The 22,737-nt window shown below is 36.8% G+C and overlaps 1 protein-coding gene across 1 annotated transcript in view; it reads right to left on the bottom strand.

Annotated features, from left to right (window-relative positions):
* CDH12 (cadherin 12) overlaps positions 1 to 22,737 on the bottom strand; it is a 152,722-nt gene that overhangs the window by 39,698 nt on the left and 90,287 nt on the right. The window contains exons 5-6 of the mRNA XM_085220392.1: positions 10,187 to 10,374; positions 2,384 to 2,637 (exon numbers count right to left, since the gene is read on the bottom strand). Coding sequence (XP_085076518.1) covers positions 2,384 to 2,637; positions 10,187 to 10,374 — 442 coding nt within the window. The remainder of the gene's footprint in view (positions 1 to 2,383; positions 2,638 to 10,186; positions 10,375 to 22,737) is intronic.

Raw genomic sequence — 22,737 nt, 5'->3', positions numbered from 1 at the left:
TGGCATGTTTACTTGGAACATGTTCAGACTCCTTAAAACATGAAGAAATTGTTGCGTTCATTCTTTACATCTATGAGACAAACTACATTTTAAACAGCTGAAAGAGAGTAATCACTTAAGGCAAAAATTCAAAATTATAACCATTGAAACAAATTTATGCCTTTCTAACTTATGATCATTGAATTTCTTCATATATATTAAGAATATTAAACTCATGGACTATTGGTCACTAACACAACAGTAAAATTTTTTTACTTGGATAAGTCAGCACTTGAATACAGACAATTTCTTCCAGGGCATAAAATCACATTCAGACCTGTACTGGGTTAGTACAACGTTTATCACTGAATTCAAACTGCATTAGATGAAATTCAGTATGGAGAATCAAATCTATCCTCAGATAAATGAGAACTAAATAAGAGATTTCAGGATTGACATGTGAAAAGTTATAGAAATTAAAGTCATTTTACAAAGCTGGACCAAGAAAACTGCATTGAGAGATTTCTAGCTTAATCTTCACTGGATGTCACCTGGCTTGCTGGAACCAATCTCTGCCCTTAAAGCAAAGTACCTCCCTCCAAAGTCCATTGAATTCAATTTGAGATTTAATTCTAAGTAGGAACAGGTAAGTAATGCTGGGAGTAGTTCTTTAGTTTGCAAGTGCTCATGGTCAGTCAGGAGAAAAGTTAGGCTGGAATACAAGAGTATTTTGTAATATTCCTCATCTTTTAACTATAAATGAGAATTTGGACCCCAAATAATTATTTCAGGATTAAAAAAAGTCACCTGAACACCTAAGAATGGCTTAGGATTCAGTATTACTGGGCTCTATGTATGGAAAAACCAACTTGCAATGGTGATATCTCCTGCGTAGTTGCAAATCAGTAATTAAAACACTTGAATCTCATAGCAGGGAGTTGTGTAGAAAACAAACCTTTCATTGAGGAATGATGATTCTGCTGTCATACAAAAAACTGCTCAACAATACGATTACAGAGATTGCTATCTGGTTTCAAGATACAACATTGTTTTCAATGACACAGTGGGACTATTTTCTTAGGCTACCACTGGGGGAAAAGGTTCCCATCATTGTCTTTATTGTAGAATGTCTTAATCCTTTGTCAGGACAGCAATGTGACACAGACCCACGACTAACTACTTTTCTGTATTAGAAAATAATTAAGGAAGTATTTTTAAAAAAGGGGAGCAAACAACATCAGTAATATTTAAGCAATAATTAATAATGGGTTAATGAAGCAGGAGCTGGATACTTCCATGTTAAATTTTTTCTAAGGAATACAACAGATAATCTAAAATGTATTTTGCATTTTAGGAATATCAATGCTGAGTTAAAATATACATAGTTAATAAACATGGATTATATTAAATAGTCCAAATTAGATTTGTAATCAATTATTTCATTTGGAATACATACTTTGAATGGTTATGCATGCAGTAATGTCTGTATACTTCATAGCCAAGAGTAACATCTTACTGTTTGATCATAGTTCCATCTGATAAACATTAATATTCAGAAGTTAAAGATTTCTATTACATCTGTAATATTGCTCTTTACATTCTGGAACTAAAAATATTTCCTGAAGTCAAGTAGATCCAGCATAAATTTGTACCACCAGCATATATTTGCACTGGAAGTATGCATAATGACTTCCTACACCTTGCAGTATTTTTGCACAGGAGCTTCTTTGTTGGTGCATGACTCTGTTTTGCTTCAAAATTTCTAACAAGGCTGGAAATATGTCAGCAAAATCAATACATTACATTTGTATAGTAACTCCTTTCTCTCTCTTATTTCAGAAAAGCAAGCAATACCAGTAAGCAGGAGGTTTTACTAGCAGGCTAAGGACTGGTGAGCACAGCCATGTTGGTCGGCAATCACATCCCCACCATCTCAGCCAAGACAGGTGTAGCAATTATTTATTAAAAAATTTGTTCTTTGCTGGAAGAAAAGACTGGTTTTTGTGAAAGGGGTAGCACTCGCCTTCACCTCTTGAGGTGACACAGACATGGAATGTAGAGCCTGCTTTTTCATTGTTCAGAGCAGCTTTTGTGTAAGTTCCTGACATCAGACAAAACATTTTTACTTCCTTAGTCTCAGGACACAATCTCTGAAATCATGTCACTGCATGGTAACTTGTATGATCTTGTATGATAAGAAACTACCCACACTTAATATATTTTTCCAGCTAAATCATCTAAACTAGTATTTATTTTCAATGTTTTTTTTTCAGCAGCATTTACCTATCACTATGACAGACTTTAAACAATTTCTATCTTCTTACTAAGCTCTTTGCTACCGAATCCAGTGTCAACAGCAGTTTGGGCTGTCTGAGAGTGATTGAAGGAGGAAAAGCTTTCTTACCTAATTGAACTGCTGCCAGCATCAAGGTCTTGTGCTGTAACTGCACCTATGATTGTCCCCACAGGAGTGTCCTCATACACCTCCATTGTATACAAAGGCTTGCTGAAAACTGGAGGCTCATCCATGTCCAACACATTTATCTTGACAGTGGCAGTGTCTTTGAATGGACCCACTGAGTGAAATCGATGGTCAAGGTGGAGATTGGAAGCCTCTACTTTAAAGGTATATGCCTTTTTTGTTTCAAAGTCTAATGGCTGTGGAAAGAAAAAAAGCAAAATATCAGCCCTGACTAAAAATTAAATGTTGAAAAATCACCTTGGTAGGATTAATCTGTTACAAATTAAGATGTCTTCAGTGTAAACTTCAGCTTCTGTACTGATCATTTAAATTTGTTTTGTGGTCACTGAAGAGGAATAGACAGTACACCTCATGCTAAGGTGGTTTATGAAACAGTCTAGATTGATCTTGAGTGTTTTTTCACATTAAAAAAAAAATTAGAGTGACAGACACGGATGTAAACAGTTACTGTGAATGTCTGAAATTAACTGTCTGAAGTTTACCTTTTGCAAATGAGCTATTGCATGCTAGTTGGAGATCAGCATTCACAACTTCCACACACAGGCAGTAAGCCATCCCCAGCTTATCTATTTCATTAATAGAAGATTTGAACTTCTTTTAGCAGGAAAAGAGAAACATGACAACAATAGAAATGATTTCAAGTGAAAACCCTGGTATATAATGATGGGTCAAATCAACTTCCACATAAGGCTTGCAGTGTGAATTCCTGTAAAATAGTTATCTTAGCAGTGAATTGCTATTCAAGAAGTATATTGAGCAGCACATATGTGGAAAATGCAGACTTTAGTCTGCCTTAAGATCCAAGGTATAACTGCTAACACCTTGAAGGCATCATAGCAGCTTTTGTACCTATCTGAGTTTTTGATGGAAATGCATTCTTCAGTCAGGTTGTTTTCATGTGGGTTTGTGTCAATGTACATCAATTTAGTATCTTTGGTTTTAGAAAAGTAATCATCTTGAAACCTTAATGCAGAGATATTTAGTTGAAAAGACACAAAAGCTTTCTTTTCAGTTAAAGGGTTTTGCTTCATTGGCTTTCACGTTGTTCTTCATGTTAGTTAAGGAAGATTTTCCTGACATGTGGGTAACACTGGCACCTAGTGGCTTCTGCCTGTAATTGTCGAGATAGAAATTTTCCAAATGTAAAAGGATATCTAGAAAAGAGAGCAGGATCACAAGCTAGGAGCTTTAACATCTTTTTATTATTATTATTATTATTTTTTATTTTAATTTTTTTTCCCCTAGACATCATTACCACAGTGTTTGCAGCTATTTGTCACAGCTGGGATAGATTAAATTATGCCATTTTCTGTCCTTAACACAAGACATAATTGAACAGATGCCTGGTTGGTGTAAATTGAGACAGCTCCATTAAAATCAGTGGAGTTACTCTGATTTACATTTGCTGTGAAGCTAGCATAGTGCTTTAAAATTCTTATGAAAAACATTATAATTTAATAGAATGCATGGTCAGAGTTGGGGATTTATAATTAGCCATTCTAGAACATATGTTCTAGAAATAATCTAGCTTAAAAGCCAAATGCTGCTGACCAATCCACAGTCACATGGAGCCATCCTTCTACAGATAAAATCCCCAGTAAAAGCCAGAATGAGTTCAAGCATCATGACTACAAGAAGAAACTAAGGCTAAGAAGCTAAAGACAAAAAAAAAAAAAAAAAAGCAAAAAACACGGAAGGTCTTATTCTCAAGTGATGAGTCCCTTAACTATTGCCTTTGCTACAAAAGGACATACTGATTCACTGTCCAAATTGTTGCCATACTCTTCTTTCAATTTCTATAGTACTCATGTTCATTGTTGCATATTACCAAAAAATCCTCCCAAATGAGGAAGCAAAACAAATCCTTATAGTTGATTGTAATATCTATTAAAAAATATTTTAGAAGAAAACCTGGAGTTCACAGAAAAAATCTGGAGTGGAAAATAAGTAATTATGAGGGGTTAAGCTAGAGATAAAGATTAAAACAGAGTAAACAAGAAACTTAAGCTCCCGGTTAAATAGTAATTCTAACTGATGCCTTGCATGCATTGTCCATACCCCCTCAAATTGCACAAAACCAGACTCCTCTTAAGCACAAGTATATTTGAAGACAGGTGTGCTAGTAATAAGAACCAATTTACACGTGGTCCTTGAAGGCAGAGTTAAAGGCAGAAGTAGTAGTTCCTGGTCCTTGGCAGTGCCCAGTACACAACTTTCATGATGTAAGGAACACAGTCCTTATCTTGGAGTGGACAGAAAGAAATAAAATTTTAGGCAGTTCTCGGCATATTTTACAGCACAATATCTAGAAACCAGACACAGTTTCTGCTTTACTTATCCCTCCCAAGTATATGGCGCAATGCTGTGGTACATTTTTGAAAAGACAGTTTGCCAGGAAAGAAACACATTTTCCCTTTGTAATGTAAGCAAACAGTTCTCTCCTTCTGTCCTCCTATGGACTGATAAATATAGTTGGAGGTTAAACAGTATTCAAAGCACAGATGGCACTCAAAATAAGAAGAGACAGGCTGAAAGAGCTGAGCCATCACCACAGGAAGGAATCAGTGACAGACTCCCACAAAACAGCAGACTATAGCCTTTTAATATACAGGAAATTGACCTGCAGCTGAAATGCCTATGGAAAAGATGGGAAGACTGCAAGCAGTAAAAAGGATTTAATTTCAAAATGAAAAATATTTTATGCAACATATGTCATGCAGTAAATGAGTATGGTTTAAAATGATTGTGTTTGTGGGAAGGCCATCTTCTGATCAGTTCTGTACCCAGTTTTGCATGGTCGATCCATACATATACATACTGACAGATTCAAGTTTTGGCATTCATCTGTTAAGCTTAGAGCCTGCCTTTGAAAATAGAAAACACTGAAAGTCTGCCTGGCTCTCAGAAAAAAAACAAAAATGCATTTTTAATTTTGAAGATGTTAGAATAGCATTTATTTATATGCCTTATTTAATAGATTATCACTAAGATCTATGAACGAAATGAGTGATTGAAACCTAATTTTAGCAGATAGTACCCAGTTTTATGTTCATTTACAGTCTGGAAAGCTGTTAAGGATACAAACCCAACAGAATGTTAGGGAGAATGTTCCATTCTTAAAAAAAAAAAAAAAAGTCTTGAAGATTAAGGTAAAAGATAATTATAGAAAAAAAACCTGTTTGATTAAGGCTTTCATTTTAGAAAAATTAGGAGTAAACAGCAGTGCAAATAAAACTAAGGAAACTTTTAACTATCTGTGAACTACTCAGCAACTATGGGAGCACTTCTACTTGATATTCTAAGTGCCAGTGTCAGAATAGATGTATGTGTCCCCCTCTACTCATTCTTGTCTTTTCTGTGTCATGGCTTTAAGCTGCTCTATGCAGTTGCATAGGAAAATGCTATCAGTGTACACACAGCTGTGTGCAGCAAAGGCGTTTCACAAATCCCAAAATTAAATAACACATAAAGACAAATCACATTATCTTCCAGCCAGGAAGTTCCACGAACGGGTTTATTTAGTATGATTAGGAAAGCACAGAAAAAACTCTAGTTTAAAAACAAATTTCTTTGTAAACATTACTGTTTTCTGTGCTGAAGATAGTGGTGAAGAAAGGCTGATACATACTTCTCATTTTATTTGTACTTTTAATGCATTTTGCATCTTGTATCTATATACATGTAGATGTAATTAAAGAAGTGAAACAGAAAAAAAGGGACAAAAATATAATAAGTTCTAATGAGAAGCACAGCTAGGGCATAAAAAGGACTACCTTGTAAGTTTAGTCTTCACAAAAAGGCAGGGCTGAAAACTCCAGAAATTTCTCTCAGAGATTTGCTCTTTTTTCAAGATGGGGAACAGTTTGTTTTTCAAGTTATGAGGTAGGTATGGAAGAGCATGGAGAAGAGTAGGGTAAGGTAAAGCAAGAACATGATCATGTAAACTGAATACATTTTGTAGTAAAGCATTAAGTATACTGCAAAACTTGTGAATAGGTTTTGGTAGAAAGCAGGGGTAGCTTGTGAATCACAACAAGCAGAGTATGGATTACTGCATACAGCAGGCTATGTCATGTTTGCCCTGCCTCCAGCCTCCATTTAGAAGCACTGAAGGGAGGAGAGATCTGATTAATCTCTCACTCAGGCTAACCCATCCATGCATGATCAAGAGCTAATTGCAAAGTTCAAGATAGCATTTGAAGTGAACAAGTGGATACAAGAATTTGGCCAAAAGCTACATTTTGCCATATATCACCCTATCTTATCCATTCCCGTAGCTGCCTTTCATTGTCCCAGGAAAAACAAATCTGTATCTGAAGATCTCCCTTCCATATGTTTTTTTTTTTTTTTTTTTTTTTTTTACTTTTTTCTGTGGCTACCGTGATCTTTACAATTGCATCTGTATGACTGCATGGTTTTCTGCCTGTACTTTCTCTTCAAAAATGCAAAACTATCCACTGTACTCCTCACTCACAAGAAGCTGTGACTTAAGTTGACAAGCAGGCAGAGTCTGTGCACACAATTGTAGGGAGTATTGTCTGTTTATGCAGAATTAAAGGATGGGTGAGCACAGCAAGCAGCAGCAGCAGTGCTGTTCAGTTTGAGGGACGTCATCAGCCCGCTCTGTGCTCAGCACTGCACTGTAGGGGTGCAGTCAGACTGCCCTCACATGACATCCCAGCACTACTCAAACCTTCTTCCCCATGGGAGAGACAGCTTACTCAGCAAACACCTTGTTGCTTGTTCCAGTTAAAGATTTGTTAACAGTCAAAGAGGCCTCTGAGGTTAAGAGGAAGTATAAGGTCCAGATACCTCTGTGCAGTACTGCATCTGTTCATCACCTCCCCTAGTTTTTGTTATTTTCTCATCATTCAAGCACTCTGTGCAGTTATCACACCCTGCCTGACATGCTGTGATTCAGGGGTACAGCTTTGTCACCTGGCCAGTTAGCAGTGACACACAGCTTGCAGAAATGGGCCAAGAAGTGCCCTCGTCTTCCACTGTCCCACACCAGGATACCACCCACTACAGAGCAGCACGGCAGAACTGAACCTGGAAGGAGACCAGAAAACATCTCTCTTCTGGGTTTTTGGGACATTCTGCACAGGTTAGAAAAGTAGTGTCTGAGTCAGGGTCAGTACTTGAACCCTGCCCAGTTTCCGGATTATGCTGAGGCTTCTGTGAATTTATCCTTGGTTTAATTAAAGCTAGTGCCAACTGTGCAGCAAAGTTTGGATCCTTCTGTTTTATTTTCTTTTTCCTGCTGCATGTGGTCATTAAAGATCTCAGTTTAGAAAGAACCAGGAGCTTGTCTAGATCTGGCTTTTTCTCCTATCCCTGGGAGCACTGGTCCACATCCACTACACATTGGTCCAGAGGAATCAGTCATTTCTGGCTCCCCACTTCTTTCAGCTTACACTCTCTGTCTTTTTTTGAGTAACCAGGTAGGATGACAGGTATTACATAAGCATAAAACCCAAAAACATAGTAGAGGACAGGGTTGGACAATGGAAGACAATGGCCATTCTATCCCTAGTATGCCAGATTCTTGTATCCTAAAGCCAGACAATTCCTTCTTCTTCAGTTCAAAATATGATTTTTTTTTTATTTTATTATTATTTTTTTTTTAAGAAGGAGGGGAAGCAATTACAGTACTATCCACACAGTGGTGCTAAATGGCATTTTTATCATTTCTTTAGCAGAAGACAATAATATGTATTCAAATTTTAAAATATGTAAATAGTGCAAGAGCAGCAGTAATCAAGCTTATATTGGATCACAGCATGCAAATAAATTAGCAACCCAGATGCATGATTTAAGGCATGTACCTTGCCCAGCTTTAGCTGGTCATGCCCATTCAGTGTCTGAGACACAGTAAATGGGCTTTTGTCGCCACCAATTCACTTAATATGCTGAAAAAAACAATTAGGCTTCTGCAATTTTTGTCAGCAAATGTTCCTTCCAGCAATGTAAACTTAGTTCTGGAAGGCTTCTGCTTTCTTGATTTTGATATAGATATGGCTCCATGGGATTTTTTGCATAACAATAGAATAAAAAAAAACATCTGTGCAATGGCTGACATTTTTCTGGATGCAAAAAAATTTTCAGGAAAAATATAAGCAAAATTTATAAATGACAAAGATGTACTTGTAAAGGCTCAGTGATGGATTACTGCAGTACATACAATGTTGGAGTATGCTGTGGTACAGAAACAAGTGCTAATTTGCTTTTAAAGCACACTTTTTATTAACGGTTTTTACTCAGTATTACTTATAATTCACAGTGTTGATCCTATTCATTCACTGACTCTGATTTAAAGAATTACTTAAGTACATACCTAATGTAAGTACTTGTGTCATCCCAGAAGGTCAAATAAGTGTTTTGAAATTGCTTCTTTGCAGGCAAATAAATAGTGCTGCTGCAGGTACAATATCAGTAGCATGAATTTTAGTAGTTGTCTATTGAAATGTGAATGTCCAGCACCTCTGAAAATCTGGAAACTGCAATCCATGAAAATATGTCTGTATTACTAAAAATGTAGAAAAGATTAAAAGACATCTGAGTTTAAAAATCTGGACTGCTTTTATTTAACTCAGGATCTAGCACAGACCTCAGATGGATTTTGGGTGATTCCAAAATATCTTAAACTCCTGAACCATTTATGGATTAGTAAAAGGGACCTTCTGCTTGAGAAAAAAAAAACAAAACCACACACTCAAAAAAACGTGAAGAGTAAGATCTAGGATCTATATAAAGGCACTCATTGCTGAAGAATCCACGTTTAATAATTTATCTTGTTTTCATGCTCCTGCAGCACAAAGATAGTTCTCCCTGATCTCCACAGCCCGTCACAGTTCCCAGGCTTGTTGTGATGAAGATTAGGAGGATACTAGGATCATTATTTTTTCCTCCTGCTTGGCCACAGAGTACACTCTAACATGGAGTTATACATTTCCATCTGGCAACATCAACCAACTTATTGATTACAAGATCCTCCTGCTTACAAACGCACTCTAAGGTTTCAGATATGCTGTAGATTGTTACTGGAAAGACTAAACAAATCAGCAAAATACAATGAATAACTCTAACATATCTGTATACAGCATTCATTGCGTTATTTATCACTCTCTCCTCCACCCCTCAAATTGTGGGTCAATTATGCATCCTAAAATTCCTATAAAGTGCTATTGGTTAAAATGCGATTGTCCTTATTTTGGGTCTCTCTTGATGAGTACTTTAATCATCACATTCCAAACAATGTTTATTCTCTCTGTCTTTGAAATCAATATATTCAATAACCTTTCCTTTTATATTTTTTTTCTTCTAGTACATAGAAGCATTATCAACAGCTAAGTTGGGGTTTACTCCCTCAGATAAACATCTGAAAATCATCTATTTGGGACAGTAAAAGGAGACTGGACGTAGGACCAATGGGTTTGAAACCATCTGGGACTCTTCTAATCCAATTAAGAATTCTGATCACCAAAATATTGAACAGAAGTTTTATTATTAAAATAATAAGCATAAAATGTTAAAAAAACAAACAAAAATGCTTACAAATAAAAAATGAAATATATGATCCCAAATGTAAAACATCGCTTCTTCATTTAATGTTCTGAACCACAGCATTCCCCTTGCAGTTTTAAAGCAAAAACTTCTATAAAATAAGTCTTTCCTAGCTTCTCACTTGAGCCATGGGAACCAGAACCTATCTTTGCCACATACCTTTTTAAGTTTGATGACTCCTTCCTGGGTGTTCTCATCTGTTGTGATGTCAAACAAGTTACCTCCATCTCCTGGAACTATGTTATACTCAATTTCTGCATTTTTCCCAAAGTCAGGATCCACAGCTCTGATTCTTCCAATAGCAGAACCAACATGAGAGGACTCGGGCACTTTCAAATGAAAGATACCTGCAAGAAAGTAGTAAAAAAGTAATTCTCAAGATAAACAACATAGCAAAAACATGGAGCGTGTGCAAAATAAACAGATATAAAAAATCCAATTGAAATAATGAGATCAAAAGCCCAAAAGTTTAGAGGATACAAAGGATTATATAGATAAATGTGTTACCCACCAAATATGCTAATTTCCCCTACTTGCTCATTCTGGAACAGCGTGACTGCAGAGGTCTTAGCATCTCTCTGTCTTTCTGTCTGTCTCTCTTTCTGTAATTTACACATATGATCGACTCAAGTGAACTTAATTCTACTTGCAGACGGCACATGTTTACTTCCATTTATTTTATTCCATTGCATTTACTTCCTTCTATGTTCAATACAATTTTTAGTATCTGAATTCTTATTTTATTTGAGAACACGTATCTATGCATATCAAAATACTTGGAAGGAAAAATTCAATGGAAAAAGTGTTTCCACCCATTACCGTAATACTCAGTATTATAATGACATGTACAACTCCTCGTGAGGGGGAAGACATAAAAAGTTTTGTTCACCCATTGGCCACCAGAGGGCGCTCTTAGTAAAATTACAGGGGCAAACATAAATCTCCAGCTCTGCGCATTTTTATTTTCCGCTTATTTAACACTAAAAGTAGAAAAAGGTAAAAGCATTCTGAAAAGCATACACTTTTTTAGGAATCATTAACATGTAAGGACAAAATGTTGTCATTCAGAGAAAGAGCAATTTTGCAAAAGTGCTGGTCACAGTGATAAAAATAGCAAGAAGCAAAGGCTGCAAACACTTTGAGCCAGTCCTGACTTCAGTTCCATCAGGAGCTGCCCTCAGTGTATGACATCATGCAGATGCATAGTACTGTGCAGGGCAGAGGCCTACCTTCCTCGCCCTGTCGGCTGCATGTTTCATGGTCACTGCTATACTCCTGGAGCTCCATCAGAGCAGCCCCATCAGCTTAGCAGAGCACTGACAAAGGCTGTGTCTGTTCCCTGTATGTGAGAAGGCAGGAGGGCATCTACATCTCTTTCTCAGGAGTACAGGAGGACAAGCTTCTGTGAATAGTGGGGTCACACTGAGGGGACATCTCAGAGATTTCCTCCTGGCAGTTGTTCAGTCACATGTCCCACAACAAGGTTCTGAGAAGCTGTATATCTGCTGACAGGAGGACAGATGACTTTCACATCCCGCAGCTGAATTAAACAGCAGACGTTGCTCCTTGTCGTTTACTCCTTACAGTGCATGCTGTGCCAGCTTTTCTGCTTCTTAGTATTTCCAGGTGAAGGAAAATCTGACATTCACATTGCTGGACTAAGAGCAAACCTGCTTTTCTGTGAGCTAATAGTTTGAACTGGAGTACCTATTTAATTAACTCTTGGATGGCCCGGAAAAAATGATTTTTGTCTGCTTCCTTCCCCTATAACTCAGTTTACAAAGTGTATCTGAAGGCAGATACTTTATTTGTTTGAGAAAATCCCTGCAAGCAAAGTCTGCCTCTGTTAGCTCTGCATTTGGACATTATCATGTGTGGCTTTGTAGCATTCATTGACTGAACTAAAGATTGAGTAATTATCATTTCACCACTTTATTCTAAGGTAATGCAATGCAGGGACATTTACACTGTCTTCTTGTTTTAACTGCTGAAAACCTTGATGTACAATGTTATCAAGACTGAGTAGCTGTTCCTTAGTTGTATTTTAATGACTCTAACAAAATTTTAATGTGGTATGCAGGAGACAGTCACAAATCCTACTGCGACATAATGTCATTTGCAAATACACTTATTACTGTGTGTTTGCTGTGGAGATTTCTTCAAAGAGGTGGAAGAAAATGTACCCAAGGGGGCTTCACCTACACCTGAATCCCCTTATTACACTTTCACTGTGTAATTCCAGAAATGATGTCCATGTCTTTTACAGATACTTATGCTCATCACGGAAGTCATTGCTGCAGTGTATGCTCTTTACTGACAAATTTTTGGTGAACATAAAATGTAAGAGCATTAGATTTTTCCTTCTTTGTCTTGTTGATATATTCCTAGTGAACCGAAGAGCACTCAAATTCATTAAAACAAACATTTCTCTATAAAATATTGTACCTGGCTGTAAAGCGTATGGGACTTAGATGAAGTCAAAGAAACACTACATTACTCATTTCAGATTGTTTAAGCCTGTATCAGTTATTTTCAATTACTTGGCATTTCATCACTTCCAGAAATTCAACACCAATAAAGATGGAGTCATTCAGATTAATTTGAAACTCTGAAGTAATCCTCAACTCTGCCAGAGTCAGATCTCTGAAGATGCAGTATGTAATTACACTGCCAGCCTTCTCTAGCAATAGCACTTTCATAGTGTATGGGAACTACTAATTGTGCTTCTTCAACAACACACTTCTGGAATAAAACAAATGAGAACAAACAATGTATATTGTTGCCAGCTCAAGGAGGAATTTCAACAGGATATAATGCATAGCATGAAAACCTTTTTTATCTTTAGAAAACAGTCTTTGTAAAGAAAAGAAGACATTTGGAGTGTTTACACATGCTGGACATAAAACGTACCAGAAAGATTGTTTTGCAGATCCTTAATATTCTATTCCTAGAAGGCAGTACTTTGTGCTGTGAACTTGCTATGATATTTAAGGATTATGCAATTTTTATTGTCTTTTTCCTCTATATTGACTACTACTTCCATTTGCTGTAGATATACATTGAAACAACCTTTATGCTTCTGAATGTGATTATGTTTCTATGATTCTATGAATGTCCTGAAAAATTTGTTCTCTACAGTTTCTAGAAATTATGGGACAAGGATCTCAGACCAACTTACACAGCATTGATCGTGCTGCTCAAACATTTCTATCAAATTTTGCAGATTCGCTCATGGATCTTCTATTCTAGTTGCATAAATCTCCTTTTAATGCTTTTTTTTTTTTTTTTTTTTTTTTTCATTTTGTTGCTGGATTTCTTAAAAGATGAGCCCTGAGGAAAAGGACTTGGGGATCCTGGTGAATAAAAAACTGGACATAAGTCAGCAGTGTATGATTGCAGTCTGGATGCCAGCTGTACCCTGGGCTGCATCAAATTGTCACCAGGGTGATTGTCTCCTCTGCTGTTTGATGTCCCATCTGGAGTACTGCATCCAGGCCTGGGGGCCTCCAATATAAGAAAGACACAGAGCTATTGGAACAGGTGCAGAGAATGGTCATGAAGTTGATCAGTGGACTGGAGCACCTTTCCTATGAAGAAAGGCTAAGGGAATTGGACTTGTTTAGCTAGGAGAAGAGGAAGAGTCAGGAAACTCACTGAAGCCTTCCAAAACTTGAAGGAGTTTGAAGGAGGGAGATGAGAGAGAATGGTTTTAAACTAAAAGAGGGGAGATTTAGGTTAGGTATTAGGAGGAAATTCTTTTCTCAGAGGGCAGGGAGGCCCTGGAACAGGCTGCCCAGAGAAGTTGTGAATGCTCCATTCCTGTAGTCGCTCGAGACCAGGTTGGATGGGGTCCTGGGCAGCTTGAGCTGGAGGGTGGCAACCCTGACCATGGCAAGGGAGTTGAAAGTGATCTATAAGGTCTCTTCCAACCCAAGTCAGTCTGTGATTCTATGACTCATTTTATGAGTGACAAGGGATGTATCAAAGGAGCAAGACCTTACTTCCCTCTGATTGCACTGAAAAGTTGAACTTTAAAAATTTCAGTGATGTGTGCCTGTCTGAACATTTTTACACACTAAACCAGTGGCAATGCATATTGCATGGTCAAGATTTTGCAGTCTGTCAAAAATGGAATCTTAAGGAAAGCAAGTCATTAAATAATAGTTTTAAATTTAAAAATCATGTATCTGTTGATGTGCTTAACTTATGAAATATGTCACAACTAAATTTCTTCACATAGTGAAGAATCCAAAGCTAGAGAAATGAAGCCCAGTGATTACACAGCTTAAGCATGTAGACCTTCCTATATCAACCCTGCCTAGTATCTGGTGTTATCCACACTGAAACTTGCTTGGAGTTTCAGTTTGAGCAGCACCAATAAGGATGATAAAATGAAATGAGTGATGACACTGTAGATGCTTACAGAGCCTCAAAAGCATTCAAGAAGCTCAAGTGGAGGTGAGCTAATAGCTAATACACACTGCTGCAGAGTTTCTAAAACACAGACAGCTTAGTGGGAAGAAATCAGAGATAAGTGACAGGTAATCAGTCATATTGACTGAAATTCAGTACACATTTACAGTTCTTTTGACATGACTAGATTAGTTTTAGTTCTTAAGACTCAAAAGCTGTTCTGGGGCTTGATTCTCACCTACAAAGGTGTTTTTCTGGAGTTTTCTTGTTTCCCCACAGCTGCAGGTTATTGGTACACCATCACTTAATAAAAAGGCTTTCAATTCCAATGAGAATAAGAAATGAAATCCATCATTGTATCTCATGAGTACAATAAGTACTAGGAGGTAACCCAGGTTAGTATCTAAGGACTTTGCATTCAAGCAAACAGCTGATCAGTAAATCTTATCTAAGCATTTTTCTCAACTGTCACTCTACATATACTGTGTGCATATGAGATTATTCTCCAGTGATTCTTCTTTGTCTATATTCAATTCTGTTCCTTAAAAATACTGCATTGGAATTAACCTCGAAAACACAACTGAAATAAATACTGAGTCAACAATACTGAAATAAAATCATTTGTCTTTGATCAAAAGCTCTACTGTTTTCTCAGGAAGAAAAAAATCAACTATGTATATGATAATAATATTTTGCAAACCTAAAGAACAAAATTAAGCCAAATAAAAAGATTTCCTTTAAAAATAAAACTAGTATGAATACTAGAGCTATTGTTAGCTTAAATTGATAAAACATTTCAGTTTTTATCCTGAGAAGGTCATAAGGGCACCAATTTCTGTCTTTTAATAATTCAATATATATTCAATATAATAATTCAAAGCCAGTGGCTCATCTTTACTTGTCAGTGTTATAACAGTGGAGTAAGGAAAACACAGAATACTATGAATACAGACACTCAGTATATTTAACCTATCACATCAGCTACTGCTAATCAACTGATCACAGGATTTGGCATGCCTGCTCCTAACAGGAGGAAGCTGTGACAGCACAGAGATGTACTAGTTCCCTTCCTTGTTGCAGCCCTAAGCCCTGTGGGGCCTGGGACCTTGAGCAGGGAAAAGAAAAAAAGATGGATTTTGTCACCATGTGCTGTGATGCAGCTCACATCACCTGGCATAGGCAGGTAGAGCTTCATTTATAGCAAGTCTTCTTCCATCTCCAGCACCAGTGCTCTGAATTAGGACAGACTCATTTAGATACAGAATAATTATTTTAGAAAACACTCAGTTCTCTGCTGTGGATCCCTATGTGTACACATAGCATGAACTACATTTCCCTAGACTTTTTAAACTTGCTAAGATCCTATTCATCACAAAAGGAGCAGAAACAAAAGTCCCCTGGAGTCTGACCCCACCCAAGGAATGGGTGATGCACATGATGGACTTTCCCCACCACTGGCAGCTCCTGAACAAGACCCTGCCAGCCCTTCAGGTGAGCTAAAAGGTTAAGTTACTGAGTTCCTCCTCCTTTGCTAGAAGAAAACAAAAATCCAACACATTCAGTATACTTCTGCGTTCTGAAAAATTTCAACTTAAACATTTGCTGATTGTTTTTTATTTCCACTGAAGTACTCTAGTCAGAAAGCTTTCTAAAAACAAACCTCCCCACTGCATGTCAGAAATTAATTCCAAATGTCTCAATATCCTCCTAGTTGGAGCAAGCATTTGGGAAATGGGAAATAACAGCTTATTTTTTCAGCTCAGGATATTCAGACCCACAGTTTCTGTCTTTCTCTGGGTAGATTCTCTTCATGTAAGAGAAAGCAATAGCTATATGGTTATTTGTGCAAAGTCTGACTTTCTCAGTGCATTTGTGTGCTAAAAGATGTACTTGCTGGGGAAGAAGGATAGTTTTCAGGAGAAAATATCTTTTCTTTTTCAGAATATCAGGCACCATGTAATTGACATTTATCAGGTCAGTCTATTGGTAATATTCTGGTGATCACACTGTCACCATGCAATAATCAATACACTCATTCTCTCCATAAAATTTAAATTGCAGGATATACGCAAAACGTTAACATGATAAAAAGTATATTGCTGAGGATGGAACACAGAGTATGTAATGCTCTGCTTAACATCTCTGCTTTAATATCTTGTGGGAGCTTTTTGATTTTTTTTTATTACTTTGGCACAAAATGTAATAACACAATAAAATTTTCCTACTTACTTTAAAACTTAAGCTAAGTGCAGTAAATCATCCATACTGGAATAGCCATTTTTCTCTAAACCAACTAAGGAAATTAGGTAGCTATCTTTCCATACTCTGAGTCATGGCTAAGTTGCATGATTAAATTCACCTAAACAAAGTATGTTCCACATCTGTATCGCTCAGAAGATTGTAACGTTTTTATTTGCACATATTCACCAGCTGTATCTTCTGTAAATAATTTTCCTTAAAATATATATTATTTTTCTTCACCAAGTTGGCACAATCTTCAAGTACAAGTGCAAAATAGATACTGTTCTTTGTTTTCAGTTTTGGTTTACTGTATGTAGTTTCCTTGAAATATTTTTTATTTAATGGTGATACAGATCAAAAAGCAATGATACAACTAGCATCACGCTCGTAGCTTCTTGTACTTTAGAATCACAGAATCACAGAAACAAGGAATAGTTTGTGTTGGAAGAGACCTTAAAGATTTTCTAGTTGCAATCCCCCTGCTTTAGCAGAGTCACCTTTCCCTAGACCAGGTTACTCAAAGCCCCATCCAACCCTGCACTGAACACCTCCAGGGATAGAGCATGCACAGCCTCTCAGCAACCTGTTTTAGTGCCTCATTGCCCACTGAGTAAATAATTTCTTTCTAATTTCTAATCTTAATCGACTCTCTTTTAGTTTAATCTTTATCCCTTGTCCTTACACTACACTCCCTGAGAAAGAGTCCCTCCTTATATTTTCTATGGGGCCCCATGTAGCTACTGGATTACCCCCAACTTTCTATACACTAGGCTGAAAAATGCCAACTCAGCTTATCTTCAAAGGAGAGTTGCTCCAGCTCTCTGATTATCTTCATAGTCCTCCTCTGGATTCACTCTCATATGTCCATGTATTTCTTGCAGCCAATATGATCAACTTAGTGAAATAGCTGCTTACATCTTCCAGCTTAACTATTGAAGATTTGACCCCTGTATAAATACTATTCAGTTTGAAAGGAAATCTGTGAATGATCAGATGTGGATGCTTTCTAATACATATCACTCTTGAGGGTGTTGGCAATCAAGTTTATAACATCAACAAATTGACTGTGGAAGCTACTGAGAAAAAGTAATGATCATGCTTGTAGAAGAAAACTTGAAAGAGTTTCTACAGAGTATGTCTATTATTTTTATTTTTATAGATTTATTTAAGCAAAAGCTCAGCTAACATATTATGGTCTCAAACAGCCATCAGCTTGCATTTTGATATGGAAAAGAGAGTTTCAAAGCAGCCTGGTATCTACAGCTTCTGTTGCTGTCTGTAGAAATCTCTGAACTATTGTTAGTACTTTTTAGGTATCTCATTTCATGCTTTTAGGAGGAGTATACACTCCTGAAAATCTGACTACAATTCTGTTTATTAGGTACTTCTGAAAATCATTAGCCTAATCTATTATAATTAGATAATTACATATGCTCTGTTTCACTTTACGTTGCACTTTTGTCTCAGGAAAAAAAAGCTCATTATAGTCAGAAACAGAAAGGCAGTTTAATATCTTACTTGGGCAAAAGGCCTCCTGGAAAAGGACAGATGCTGCTAAAAATGATAGTGATGGAGCAAGGGACACTGTTGTCTGTGTGTCACTTTGCAAACAATTCTTCAGGCACTGCAAAGCGATCCCATGCTGTTGTATCTATAGTCCTGGTTACTCTTCAGTGTCAGAGTACAGGCACAGGTGTACACTGCTTTTGAGCAGTCTTAATGATACCATGGGTAATCTCATTCCTTCTATCTAAATGCTCTCTGTGTTTTGAATGTGTAATTCCTTCACTACTCCTGAAAGAAAACATACTGGGGTGAAATGAACATCATGATTCTTGACAAAGTTGGTTGAATTTCTATTAACCGTATTTGTTTACACTTTCTACACAGCAGGCAGCAGATGTAAAATACAATTATTAATGACAATAACTTATTATGATGATAATGATGTTTAAAAATAATTGACCCATAAATCTTGCAGTTAATGATCAATTGCCACTTAAACCTGATGAGAGGAAGAAAATAAATTGGATAAATGCAGATTACCAGGAAAATTGTATGAATGATATATAATATTTAACTGCTATCCATTGTTGTATTCTTTCTATTTCCAGGACTGTTGCTTGCTATGCCATTAGAACATTACATTTTACATGTTGATAAATCATATTTATATTTTAAATGGCTATGGAATAGTATCAAGAAATAGATATATTTGTTTGAGTGCTCTGTTTTGTAGCTAGGGGTTCAATAGTTCTCATTTACAGCTTTAAAGAAGTTTTGTTTCTTTCGGACAGTACTCCAAGTAGTCCTCTAAGAATAGCCTTTGCAAGTTATGCATTTTTCATAATGTTAAAAGAAAACAAAAACAGGAACAGCGTAAGTGTAGCAGATATGAAATTTACTAAACATTTAATGTTTTCAGAGTCTATGGTAACAGAATATTTAATTTTCAGTTGTTTTTTCTTAATATTATGCTGCAGGGTTTCTTTGTTTGTCATCCTTCTGCCTCACTCAAATAATTCACTCATGAAGATGCTTTATGATCAAGAATATGCAACAGTGACTGCTACCAAAACAAAAAAGCTTGTTAGGGAGTTTTTACAAAGAGCGTATCCACTTTCTGGGGCAAATCTGCTCTTAGTTAGAGTACTTGAAGTATTCTAATGTGTAAAGGAGTAAGAAAAAGAAATAAAAGAAAGCTGAAAAAAATATAGATTGGAATTGGTATAGATGTTGAAGTTTTTGTTAATTCGCTCTTCATGCTGCAAACACAAAAATAGTGACAAATGCCTATAAAGCATCAGGTGCTATGTCAAAAGGGGAGCTGCATCTCCTGGATTGCTAAGCACAGGTTCAAAAAAAGCTACAGCTGCACAAAGAAATTTCATGTATCCATCTATATTCAGCAGCCTAGAAACCAGCCAGCATAGGATGGCCTACTTCCATGTTATTAAATTCTCTGATCCACATCAAAATAGGTCAGCTTCATGAAAAGGGACTGCTGAGATAAATACCTTAACTGTGCTAATGACCCCAAAACTCCCAAATAAGTCTGAGAAATCTTTACATGATGTTGAACAAAGCTCCAGGTACTGTCCTTACGCTATGTGTGTATGTTTTAGATGTTCCCTAACACTCTCCATCCTTCTTCAAATCTTCAGAGTGAAATAAAATGAGATTGTGTACCTTATTCTCTTAGACTAAGTAAAAAAGTCTGTAAGAGTACTGATTACTGTGGTTGAGTGGGAAAAAAACATCCTACATGACTAGTTGGCAAGCACACAGCAAACATAGGTGGGTCAAACAGTAACAGAAGGAAAGAGTCACTGTGCTAATGGCGAAGTGGAAAGACCAAGTGCAATGAAAATACAAGTAGCTTATCTGGGACAGTGAAACTGATGATGTCAGTACAGGAAAATGTGGAGAAACTCAAATCTGGAAGTGGTAGCTCTGAGAATACAGGAATTCATCTTTTAACAAAGGATAAATTACATTAGCTACATTATTAGGGAGTTAAAAATAACACTAAACAAAACTAAAGAAAACTAACAAATACTTGGGAAGGAGAAGGAGATTACCATGCGGTAATTACTAGATAAAAATGTGATCAAGGGTTAATTTATGTCTCTTCTATGATAAAACAGACAAGAGTGAATACTGAATATAAAGATAGACAGGATGAGGAGGAAATTTATGTCTCTTCTAGGATAAAGCAGACAAAGAGTGAATATTGAATATAAAGGTAGACAGGATGAGGAGGAAAGAGAAGGGCACAGAAGGGGAAGATGGATATCCAATTGTACAGAGTCGTGAGATGTGGAAGGAACCTGGATCAAAAAGGAATTACCCTAAGTCCTCCTCTGATTCCTGTAGGAGCACAGTGCAAATACTGGTCTGCTAGTCTTTATTCATGCAATCAAATACTGATGTGACTACTGATTTGCTGATGTTGGGGCTCTAGTCAAGTGATTCATTGATATTACAGTCCAAAATTATAACGATCTCTGCATAGCTGCTGGTTTCACAATCAGCTTACAATTGCAGACTGTTTCTGGACCCTTTCAATTTCTATCTTCCATCACTCCTTGAAACAGCTGAGTACAAGATACAATCAACTCAGAAATGCAGTTTTAGTTTACTCAAAATTCACAGATAAATGGGAATCAGACTTGTTCAGTATTTTCTGACAATACACTAGAATATTTAAGCTTGGTATGCAAAATCAAGATGATACTATTCTCTTTAATGCATTTTTGGCATTGTGGTAAAAAAATAAATTAATTAATAACAGCAGGTTGAGTAGGATTCAGTAGGATTCAACCTTCTCTCCCTTTGTGATTCATAGCAAGGTCTGACTCAATCGATCACCTAATCACTGCCTTCAGGCTAGTCTGCATGAATCTGTCTACCTGTCCTGTGTAAGTAGTTCTCATTTAGTATAGAATAAATAACTAGTTGCCAGAAGTGAACTAGAATATCTTTTCTGCCAGGCCATTTCCTTAATCAACATAAGATACTCGTTTTCATCATGAGAACTAATGAAGGTACAAATGTTGTGCAAAAAGGACAGCTTTTACCAGGAGTGCCACAGAAAGCTATAATTCCCTATTTAAAACACAGTGAGTGGAAAAACTCCTCAGAAGATTTGTCAAATTTGTTAAACTACTTAATTAGGCAGATAAGAACTCTAAACTTTAGTCCTAAATATTTTTTTTTCCAGCAAATTGTCCAAATAGGGAGTATATCCAGAGTTTTCACACTTGTAGGGTGCCATATGTTGTAAGTGAAAGGTTGTCTTTTTCTCTAGCCTGACTCTGGAAGTTCCAGCTTAGTCAGCATCACAATGTAGCAGTCATAACTGGTAGTTTGTTCTGATTCCAGGAAATTCAAAAGGATCGAAATTCCTTTTGTAACCCAAAAGACACTGCCTACCACTCAGCTCTCTGAGGGCTGTGTCTTGAACTTTGTCTTTGATGGGGGATTTACATCACCTCTCCATGGACTCTCAATTTGACTCTGGGTTATAACAATGACACCATGTATCATCACAATTAACGATGCAGTCCTGGAAACTGTTATCTTCAGCCTTGTATTGATTAATAGGTCCTCACAAACTTGCATATGATGTTCTTTCTGCTCATGTGTGAGCATTCATTGTATCGACCAGGTACAAATTTTGTGATATTTCAAGGTTGCCACCATTGTTTCCCACTATTCCCATGCACTGAACTCAATATTCAGCTCCATACACAGTTCCCTCGTCATAATATGCTGAATGGATAAGCTGATTGAGACCCTCTTCATTTTGAGGTTAGACAGCTGTACCTAGCTATCCCAAACATGGCTTGTCTTTCACATCCCCATTGCACTGCTGAAATGCACCACCCACCACCTCACTGTGCTCACATCCACTGGCTGGTCACTAGAAAAGTTCAGCAATGCATTTAAAAAAAAGAAAAAGAATTTATAAAATGGAAGAATTTAATGACACACCTTTACTTCATACGCTTCAGATACCATTTTATGAGATTGCCACTCTGCTGCTATTTGTCACATGGTAACAAAATGTAATGGAATATTGGCAGGACAGTTTAGTCTCTACTGCCATATTGCCCACATCAGTCTCTGACATTGTGGGCCACCATAATAAAATAGGAGGCATTACTTTTGGAGCAGCCCCTGTGGCCCTTCTCTCTCTGTCACTTGTGATAAGTGAAAGGACAATTCAGCACATCTTTCCTTGAAGCCAATAGCCTAAGCCTTAATGCATCAAGTATTAGGCCATTCTGAGTTAACTCAAAGGACATTTGTGGCATGTTTCCAACACTTAAAGTAAGCTTTAAAAAAGAATGGATAGTTTATAGTTACTTCAATACAGAAGAGTTAAAAAAAAAAAAGTAAAAGTAGAACTAGTTTGTATGAATGACATTTCATGGAATCAAAGCAATTAAGTGAAATGGTGGATTCATAACTGTAAGGTTATTGTCCTTCAGTTTTCTTGTTTCTTTTTCTTGTTTACTAGTGACTGAGTGACTGTGCAAGCAATTTGGAAA

The sequence above is a fragment of the Meleagris gallopavo genome, chromosome 3 (assembly GCF_905368555.1).
Source record: "Meleagris gallopavo chromosome 3, MGAL_WU_HG_1.1, whole genome shotgun sequence".
Classification (NCBI taxonomy): domain Eukaryota; kingdom Metazoa; phylum Chordata; class Aves; order Galliformes; family Phasianidae; genus Meleagris; species Meleagris gallopavo.
Note: the sequence above shows the minus strand (reverse complement) of the source record. Positions and strands in the feature narration are given on the sequence as shown.